The sequence below is a fragment of the Hylobates moloch genome, unplaced genomic scaffold (genome assembly GCF_009828535.3).
Source record: "Hylobates moloch isolate HMO894 unplaced genomic scaffold, HMol_V3 SCAFFOLD_35, whole genome shotgun sequence".
Classification (NCBI taxonomy): Eukaryota; Metazoa; Chordata; class Mammalia; order Primates; family Hylobatidae; genus Hylobates; species Hylobates moloch.
Window position 1 is genome coordinate 73,010 of NW_026652310.1, and position 10,684 is coordinate 83,693.

General features: G+C 42.1%; 1 protein-coding gene across 5 annotated transcripts in view; it reads left to right on the forward strand.

The window, feature by feature from the left end:
• Positions 1 to 10,684, forward strand: part of LOC116463412 (intraflagellar transport protein 80 homolog) — a 149,233-nt gene that overhangs the window by 10,604 nt on the left and 127,945 nt on the right. For 4 of the 5 annotated variants that reach the window (XM_058434613.1, XM_058434612.1, XM_058434615.1 and 1 more), the window contains exons 2-3: positions 5,578 to 5,659; positions 10,357 to 10,579. In XM_058434613.1, the coding sequence (XP_058290596.1) occupies positions 5,624 to 5,659; positions 10,357 to 10,579 (259 nt within the window). In that variant the 5' untranslated portion in view covers positions 5,578 to 5,623. Of the gene's footprint in view, positions 1 to 5,577; positions 5,660 to 6,740; positions 6,763 to 10,356; positions 10,580 to 10,684 lie in introns of those variants that run through there. The other variant, XM_032146509.2, reaches the window with a different exon arrangement.

Here is a 10,684-nt window from a genome sequence, read left to right on the forward strand (position 1 = left end):
CTTCCAAGTTTTTGCCAATTATGCTGTGATTTTATATAACTTTTTTTTTGAGACAGTCTCTCTCTGTCGCCCAGGCTGGAATGCAGTGGTGTGATCTCGGCTCACTGCAACCTCCACCTCCTGAGTTCCAGAGATTCCCTGCCTCAGCCTCCCGAGTAGCTGGGATTACAGGTGTGTGTCACCACCCCTGGCTAATTTTGTATTTTTAGTAGAGACGGGTTTCATCGTGTTAGCTAGGATGGTCTCGATCTTCTGACCTTGTGATCCACCTGCCTCGGCCCCCCAAAGTGCTGGGATTACAGGCGTGAGCCCCCGCGCCGGGCAATTTTATATAACGTTTATAAGAAGTAATGAAATGGGTTCCTTAGATAACTCACTGTGAAATTAGGCAATGTGAACTTAGGTACTATTACTGTTGGGCAGTATATCTGATGCAGGGCAGGCAAGCTCCAAAACTGGGGGTTAGCCCAGGAGTGTTCTTGGCACGGCCCAAGAAAGAATTCAAGGGCAAGCTGGTGGTGTTATACAGCAACTTTTATTGAAGCAGCAGTGTATAGCAGCAGCAGAGGTACTGTTCCTTGCAGAGCAGGGCTACTCCATAGGCAGTGTGCCCAGAGGAGCAGCTCAAAGGCACTTCTGCAGTCATATTTGTGCCCACTCTTGGCTATATGCAAATTAAGAAGTTGGCTATGCAGAAATTTCTAGAAAAACAGGTAACTTCCTGGTGTTACCATGGCAATAGTAAACTGATATGGCACACTGATAGGCATGTCTTACAGGAGGTGCTTTCACCTCTTCTGTGTTTTAGCCAGTCCCCAATCTGGTCCCATGTCTGAGCTCTGCCTCCGGAGTTGAGTCCTGCCTCTTACCTCATTTCTACCCCTCACAGAATATAAAATCCGGATTGGGCCGGTAGGTTGTTGATATTATAATAGCCACTGTTGGTTTCAGTATTATTAATGCCTTATGTGGCCACACCTAGTTTCAAGGGCAGCTAGGAAACATAGTCTTTGTTCTAGGTGGCCAGATGTATAGCAAAACTTCAAATTCCTATACCACAGAAGCAGGGATGAATGGATAGCCAGCTGTTTCTACCATCTCTAACTATCTATCTTAAACCATTAGTTCTTCACCATCTAAATTTTTTGGAACTCGCTGTGTGTCATTAGCCAAATCAGTCCTCCACTTTTATTCTGAATGATCCCTTTACTCTCAAAGTCTAACTTAAATCTGGTTGTTTCCTAAGGAAACTGCTTTTCTTTTCTTTTTCTTTTTTTTTTTTTTTTTGAAACGGAGTTTCACTCTTGTTGCCCAGGCTGGCGTGCAATGGTGCAATCTCGGCTCACTGCAACCTCTGCCTTCCAGGTTCAAGCGATTCTCCTGCCTCAGCCTCCTGAGTAGCAGGGATTACAGGCATGCACCACCATGCCCAGCTAATTTTGTATTTTTAGTAGAGACAGGGTTTCTGCATGTTTGTCAGACTGGTCTCAAACTCCTGACCTCAGGTGATCCGCCCGCCTCGGCCTCCCAAAGTGCTGGGATTACAGGCATGAGCCACCATGCCCGTCCCTGGAAACTGCTTTTTTTACAGATCTCTGAAGTAGAAGCTGTTTTGCCTCCCAAACTCCCATATGTCAGAGTCTTATCTCTCGTTACTGTATCTGGGCAGTTGATTCTTTTTCTCCTTCCTGTCTAAAATCTCCTGGTCCCTTTGAAACAAGTCCTACCAGATTAAACCATTCTCTGCTGTGCTTTTATGTGGTCATCTGCATATCTCTTTGCTCTTCCCTCATTCAATGAATATTTTAGCATGTGGCTAATTGTCCTTATCTCTACTACTATTCTTGTCATTATCTTGACATCATTAAAATATCCACAAATAAATCCCTGGCCTGTCAGTTCCTTGACCTCAGCCACCCACTTTCACAGTCATAACCTATCTTATCATTACCAATATCTATACTGGCTCTAAAATCTGTTTTAAGTATCCCATTGTCTATCTCTACTTGTTTTTGCTAGTTAACTTCTTCTGGAATCTTAATGCTAACAATTCTAAAGACTTCAGTAAGATTTCCAGGCCATTGAATCTACCACTTTTTCATAGTCTCTTTGGTAATTTCATCTTATTCCATGGCTTTGAATATGATCTTTTTGCTGACAACCTCAAGTTGATATCTAATTGATATCTGCAACTCCAACTTCCCACTTGACTCCAGACTTACTATATTATATCTCATTTCTCTTTGACTTCTCCATTGGGTTGTCTAATAGAAACCTTGTACTTAACATATCCACAACAGAATGTTTGATATCACCCCATTCCAACCTGTTTCTCAATCTTCCTCATTTCAATAAATGGCAACTCCATTCCACCTATTGAAACTTTACAGTCATTTTTTACTACCGTTTTTCTTTTTTGTTTTTTGAGACTGAGTCTGGCTCTGACGCCCAGGCTGGAGTGCAGTAGTGCGATCTCAGCTCACTGCAACCTCCGCCTCCCGGGTTCAAGCGATTCTCCTGCCTCAGCCTCCTGAGTAGCTGGGATTACAGGCATGCGCCACCACACCCGGCTAATTTTTGTATTTTTAGTAGAGACAGGGTTTCACCATGTTGGCCAGGCTGGTCTCGAACTCCTCACCTCATGATCCGCCTGCCTCGGCCTCCCAAAGTGCTGGGATTACAGGCGTGAGCCACCGTGCCCGGCTACAACTGTTTTTCTTAAACTCAATTCACCAACAAATTTCTGGAATCTTTCCTCAAAATATATTTAGCATGTGACTACTTCATGCTACTTGTACTGTTGCCTTCCTTGTCCTTTATCTAAGTCACTTTCATTTCTCTTCTGGAGTATTGAAATCCTAACTGGTCTTACTGCATCCAGGCTTATTCATTTTCCCTCCTGATAGGCTCTTTTTTGTATACCATCCATTGCATCCATTTAAAATGTAAGTCAGTTGGTATTGCTTATTTGCTCATAACTTCTCCACTGGCTTCTTGGTTCACTCAGAAGAAAAACTAAAGCTTTTATTATGACTTTCCAAGGCCCTGCATGTTGTGTCCCACCCTCTCCTTCCCTAATTTCCTGTCAGTCCCTCACTCATTTTATTTTAGGCATACTTGCCTTCATATTCTGACTTAGCTTTAAAAGAATTACTGGCTGGTGTATTTAGAATAGTTTGTAGGGGTAAATGTAGGAATAGGAAGATCAATTTTGAGGCCACTGCAATAATTGAGGCAGGGGATGTTGGTGGCTTTGGATTATGATGGAGGTGCTGAGAAGTGACCAGATTTGCTGTGTATTTTAGTGGTTGGACTCTCAGATTTTGTTGGGCACATTTTTTCCTCTTAAGCCTCATAAATGTTGACCCACACTGGACCAAAAACAACTTATAAATGATTTTTAGTAGCAAAGACATAGTTGCTGCTACTTGCTCCCTATGTAAAGTTGCAAAGTTACCTATACCCTCAAAATTGTCTTTCTATTATCTAAATCCAACCCCTGCCCCAACACCACTTGTTAGTCAGATACTCATGATCAATCCCTTTAGGCAGATAAAAACACCTCAATGCAGCATTCAGGCAGCTCTGTACTTCCCCAAATTGGCTATGTTTTAACATTACTTTTCTTTTATTCCCTCATTCAGTCCCACATGAAAGTGCACATATCATTCATACAGATGGTCCCAGATAAATGGAATGTGTGAGGAAAATCTTTCTGAGTAAGGGAGAATCTTTCCAGTGTTAGAATGCCATCGTCTTACTTTCTCTGATTCCTTGGCATGATGTTTCTTAATGGTTAGTGATTCCTTTCTTGTAAAAACCATACTGCTTCTACTATTTATAGAGGATTATGATTTATTCTCATCAGGAATTATCCTAATTATTTTTATTTTATTTTTTTTTGAGAGGGAGTCTCGCTCTGTCGCCCAGGCTGGAGTGCAGTGGCGCAATCTCGGCTCACTGCAAGCTCCGCCTCCCGGGTTCACGCCATTCTCCTGCCTCAGCCTCTCCAAGTAGCTGGGACTACAGGCGCCCGCCACCACGCCCGGCTAATTTTTTTGTATTTTTAGTAGAGACGGGGTTTCATCGTGGTCTCGATCTCCTGACCTCGTGATCCGCCCGCCTCGGCCTCCCAAAAGTGCTGGGATTACAAGCGTGAGCCACCGCGCCCGGCCTATTATCCTAATTATTATGGATTTCAGCAGTTTGAGGTTTTCTGATGTAGAATTATGTCTTGTAAGTTTCTGATTGTAATAGTATATTCAATTTTTATGTGTATTTTTGTCGTCTATTGTATTCTCATTTCCAGAAGCAAATATTTATCTGCCTTTCTTCTAAAATCCTTATAAGCTGAGTAAATTTCAATTATTGTGAAAAAGCAGCATTTTGTAAAATGTTATTAGTCTTTTTTCCCCTGTCTAATTGGTGGGGGCCTGATGGAAGACGGAGTTTGGAGGAAGGTGGAGAACTCCTAAAGACCAAAAAAGTGAACCTAGGAAGTGTGCCTGGGAGACATTGTATTCTAGCTCTGGCTGTGTTCCACATAGTTTCATACTTTTGAAGTTCAACAGAAATCACCTTAAGAGAACTGGAAGAGAAAGAAGTGAAAAGAGTGCTTTGAAATACAGCTTTATTTAGCAGCTTGCTCATCTAAAGGTTCTTGGATTCATGAGAATGAGAAATTATCTAAGGGAGGCCTGCTGAATTCTTATCTATAGTCAGTACCTCCTTTGATATAGTTAGCAGTAATTTTCAACTTAGTAAAGAGGACTTTTTCCCTTTAATTACACTTTCATTTGATTTATATTTGCCTAGTTAGGTTAGTGATGTTACTCAGAATTCTGTAAATGTAAATCGGGCTCAGACAATTTAGCATTTTCTTGATTTCTCTCTTTTTTTGTACAACAACTATATTTATAGCAATGATTTGGTCTTTTGATGGTATGGCTATTTGGGAAATGTTATTCTTCTTTTCCTAATTTTTTATTTGGCAATTACACTGTGATTTTTACATAACTTTTATAAGCAATTTATTACCTCTTCCTTAAATAAGTCACCTATTTTTCACATTGTCACTGTGGTAACCATAACTGTTGGGCAGTGTATCTGCCCCACTGCAGAATGTCAACTCCAGATTGGGCCACTAGATTTATGATGTTGTATTTTTCCACATGGATTCTAGAATTGTAGCTTAGCCCTCAATCGGACCTTGGATATTTGTATCCAGTAGACAGGACCAAAATTGATTTGCAATTGAAGAGTTCCCAGTTTGTGGAATTTTTTGATTTGGCCTCAGGACATGGAAATTCTTTACTTAACCGGATTTACCTAGTGGTGTTCTGCATAGGACTGTCTCAGGCAGGTTTAGAGGACTCCTGGGGTTCAGCCCAAAGCTCTCCATCATCCCTTGTTAGGATTGGCACACCCACTAGTTTTCTTTCTCCTTCCATGTACTTGATGTCAGAAGGACTGAAGGTGCTCTTTGGGGTGCAATGATATTTGTTTGCTTTTTGTGTTTGTATACATACATTTGTTTTTAATGCTGACTTTATATTTTCTCTCCTTTTATTTTTACAGTAAATACAATCAAGTGGCATCTTAAATTTTTGCTGGAAGTGGAATCATGAGACTGAAGATATCTCTTTTAAAAGAACCAAAGCATATCCTTTTAATGCTTATAAATCTTATTGGATTTTCTTAATTATAGTATTGTTAAAAGTTTCTCTATTTTATATTCTAGTTGAAGAATAGATTTTTTTTTTTCATTCCTTTAGTGGCTGTTTACCTAAATTGTTTTAAAATATTTAAGATCATGTGTCGTAAGTAATTCTCCAAAGTGAACCATTTGCTATAAATCTTATTTTAAAATTCTTACTGACGTTTTTCTTACTCTACTTAAGTACTATACTTAAATACTTAAAAAGCAGTTGTTTACTTTAGTAGGATCTTAAAAAGAAGATTTTTTTTGTTGTTTGAGACAGAGTCTCACTCTGTCACCCAGGCTGGAGTACTGTGCTGTGATCTCAGCTCACTGCAACCTCCACCTCCTGGGTTCAAGTGATTCTCAGCCTCCTGAGCAGCTCGGACTACAGGCACCCGCCAACATGCCCAGCAAATTTTTGTATTTTTAGTAGAGACGGGGTTTCACCATGTTGGCCAGGCTGGTCTCGAACTCTCGACCTCAGGTGATCCACCCACCCCAGCCTCCCGAAGTGCTGGGATTACAGGCATGAGCCACTGCGCCTGGCCAAAATGAAGCATTTTTTAAACCAAACTGTTTCTTTGCTAGTGTAATCTAGCATGTATTCATTCCGCTGTGCTCTATTTCTTTACATTCATGATAAAGTGAAGGACAAGTTGGGGAAATCTGAGCAGTCAGATCCTCATTATTTCACATGGGAAGGTGGCAATTAGTAATATTTTCTCAAACACATGACCCTATATTTTGTCAGCAAGAGTCCCCAGTTATGTGTCAAGGAGATATGACCAGGCCCCACTATCATCATTCTTATACATTTGGACTAATTCTACTCAAAGTATCCTTTGTAGACTTTATTGCAGGTCTGTGAAAGAATAGGTAAAGAAATTGAAAATAAGGGCTGAGAAATTTTTGTAGCAATTTTACATTGTTATAATGTCCAAATTTTCTAATATTTCGTTTTTATTGTATCTTACAAAATATCCATCTGCAGTGGATTTGAAATAAAGAAAAATCTGGTCGGTCCTTCATCAGAACTAGGAAAACACTGATTTAAACATTTGGTCAGACATTTTAAATTGATAGGTGTTTTCATTTATATTATCTTGTCTGCTTATTTAACTATTAAGTGAAGATGTAATAGTTTTTATTCCCCCTTAAATCATTTTTACTGTCTTTTCAAAAAAAAATGTGCTTTCAAGAGTTCACGCCATACACAATTTTATAGATTTTGACCATGTCTACTGTCTGCCTTTACCTTTCAAGCCAAAGAATAACAATGTTTTTAGACTTTGTTGATCTGGCAGTCTTCTCATTTCTCCCATAGTTTTAGTTGACCTATGAGTTTGAAGATAATGTCATGGATGTCTGGCATGTACTTACAGCAATTTATATAAGGATAAGCTAATGATTTTTGGTTTGAGATGTGTGCATATTTGTTTGTGTGAGTTTTCTTCCTTTCTAGGTTTTATCTAAGCTTCTCCCATTTTAGGTTTTACCTAACATTGTTTAGGCAACAGCAATGATAATACAACTTTTTTTCAGGAATGGTCTAGTGTCCTTTTGTTTAGATTGTGTTTTGAGTTTTGAGTATTCCAGTATCTCTTTATTACCTTTTTGTGCAGACTCCTAAGATCTTTCTATAATCTCTCTTTATCTTTTTGGTTTCTGCTTAATCTATCATATTTTGAAGTATTAAAAAATCTTGGAACATACTAGAATAATTAGGCACATTGTCTGTGTTTCCTTAGAAAAAGCAATCATATTATTGCTCAGATAAGACAGTAAAAGTATTGGTGAGAAATGAAGGAAATAAAAGGATTATATCATAACAATAAGAACAAACAACTCAACCAGGAATAATCTGGCAATGTAGAAATCCAGATGTAACAAGAGAAAACATCCTTTGTAAATAACAAACTGAAATGCCTTTTAGGTACACAATTCTGCTAGGGTAAGCACCCTGTCCTGGTGGACGAAGTGAGGGCTACTTGAGCATCTCAACTTACATAGAAATTCTTCTGATAAATTAGAGCTGAAAAAATGGGTTAAATAAAGTAAAAATTTTAGGGATCATATCTCATCCAGCACTATGCATCTTATAAGTGAAGTAAATTATAATTGAATTATTTACTAATTTTAATGTAGGAAAGTTTGGTATTGTCAATTAAAAATAAGTGAAGAAGGCCGGGCGCGGTGGCTCACGCTCGTAATCCCAACACTTTGGGAGGCCGAGGCGGGCAGATCACGAGGTCAGAAGATCGAGACCACGGTGAAACCCTGTCTCTACTAAAAATACAAAAAAATTAACCGGGCGTGGTGGCGGGCACCTGTAGTCCCAGCTACTCGGAGAGGCTGAGGCAGGAGAATGGTGTGAGCCCGGGAGGCGGAGCTTGCAGTGAGCCGAGATTGCGCCACTGCACTCCAACCTGGGTGACAGAGCGAGACTCCGTCTCAAAAAAAAAAAAAAAAAGAAAAAGAAGTGAAGAAATAAAATGAAAAATTTAAAAAAAGTTTGGTAAGATTTTAGTTTCAGCTGTTAAACCATAAGTTCTTTCCTAGGTGAGTTGTTATGATAATATGTGATTGAAAAGGATAGCCTACTGTTAGATTTCAGTCTTCTTTTGACACTTGATTATTTTTTCCTTAGCAAAAGAATACATGCTTATTTTAATAACTTAAATGATACAGACGTATATAAAGAAAAAAGTATAGTTCCCTTTGCTCCCTACCTATCCCCCAACAGTTCAGTGTAGATTCTTTGATGCCTTTTGATCTACTAGGTTTCTTTTGTGTACCTTTTGGCTTGGTGTATAGAATATTGTGTAACACAAGTTTTAAATTTTCATGTGGTCAGATCTTTTCTCCCCCTCCTTTTGGCATCTGGATTTCTTTCTTGCTTTCCATTCTTACAACTTTTTTTTTTTAATTTTTTTATTGCACGCAAAACAATAAACATTTTCTAAAAGTACATACAAACAAAAAGATGCATATCAAACATATTAGGAAGGTTGCACATGGGAAGACGGGGAATAGAAATGGGGGGTGGGAATTAAAGAAAATAAATGAGAGAGGGACTTTGTATGGATCAATGATAATAACTCAATCCTCTATTTGACGAAGAAGGAAGAGGAAGAAAAAGAAAGTGGGATAAAGGATCAGAAAGAGAGGAAAATAGAAAAAATTAGAGTATGACTCCAGGGTAGACCTGTTTTGTTGTCACTTGGTTGGTTTGTCAGTTGTATTTTTCATATGTTTCGCCATGTTGGCCAGGCTGGTCTCGAACTCCTAGCCTCATGTGATCAACCCACCCCGGCCTCCCAGAGTACTGGGACTACAGGCGTGAGCCACCACGTCCAGCCCCCACATTGCTTCTGGCCTCTGTGGTAGACCTCCCAGATGGGGCGGCCGGGCAGAGGCGCTCCCCACATCCCAGACGGGGCAGCCAGGCAGAGGTGCTCCTCACTTCCCAGATGGGGCGGCCGGGCAGAGACGCTCCTCACTTCCCGGACGGGGCGGCCGGGCAGAGGGGCTCCTCACTTCCCGGACGGGGCGGCCGGGCAGAGGCGCTCCTCACTTCCCAGACGGGGTAGCGGCCGGGCAGAGGGGCTCCTAACTTCCCGGACGGGGTGGCTGGAAGAGGCGCTCCTCACATCCCAGATGATGGGTGGCTGGGCAGAGGCACTCCTCACTTCCCAGACGGGGCGGCCGGGCAGAGGCGCTCCTCACTTCCCAGACGGGGCGGCCGGGCAGAGGCGCTCCTCACATCCCAGAAGGGGCGGCCGGGCAGAGGCGCTCACTTCCCAGACGGGGCGGCCGGGCAGAGGCGCTCCTCACTTCCCAGACGATGGGCGGCCGGGCAGAGGCGCTCCTCACATCCCAGACGGTGGGCGGCTGGGCAGAGACGTTCCTCACTTCCTAGACGGGGTGGCGGCTGGGCAGAGGCGCTCCTCAGCTCCCAGACGGGGTGGCCGGGCACAGGAGCTCTTCATAACCCAGACGGTGGGCGGCCAGGCAGAGACGCTCTCCACGTCCCAGACGGGGCGGCGGCCGGGCAGAGGCTGCAATCCCAGCACCCTGGGAGGCCAAGGCAGGCGGCTGGGAGGCGGGGGCTGCAGCGAGCCGAGACCACGCCACCGCACTCCAGCCCGGGCAATACCGAGGACCGAGTGAGCGAGACTCCGTCTGCAGTCCCAGCACCTCGGGAGGCCGAGGCGGGCAGACCACTTGAGGTCAGGAGCTGGAGACCAGCCCGGCCGACATGGCGAAACCGCGCCTCCAGCCAAAGGAGAAAAACCAGGGAGGGGTGGTGGCGCGCGCCGGCAATCCCAGGCAGCCCGCAGGCCAGGGCAGGAGAATCATGAGAGCGGGACGCAGGGAGTCTGCAGTGAGCCAAGTGTAGTCCAGCCTGGGCCACAGAGGGAAGAAAAGAAGAAAGCAAGAAGGAGGGAGGGAGGGAAGGAAGGAAGTTACAACTCTTTTAATAGATGCTTATTTTCTTTTATATGGAAAAAAATACCAGTCATAAAATGGAAAATACATTTAGAATCTTGAAACCATTTGACCCTATTTTACTTACACCTTATAATCTGCATCTGTGAATTATTCATTAAGATTTAAGACTTTTGTACGTTTTATGTCTCCTTAACATGGTGACACATCAAGAATTAGTAAGCTGTGTGGGCTGGACTACTGCTGAAGAGCTGTATTCATGTAGTGATGATCACCAGATAGTGAAGTGGAACTTGTTAACCAGTGAAACAACTCAAATAGTAAAGCTTCCTGATGATATTTACCCTATTGATTTTCACTGGTTTCCAAAAAGTTTAGGTGTAAAGAAACAAACCCAGGCAGAAAGCTTTGTCCTCACAAGTTCTGATGGTAAGTTTTTAATAAACATTATATGCTTGCCATTGTATTTAAAAGACTTAATAGTATGATTTATGCTTTGAGTTGTTTTACAAAACTAGTATTTGTGGATCTGCG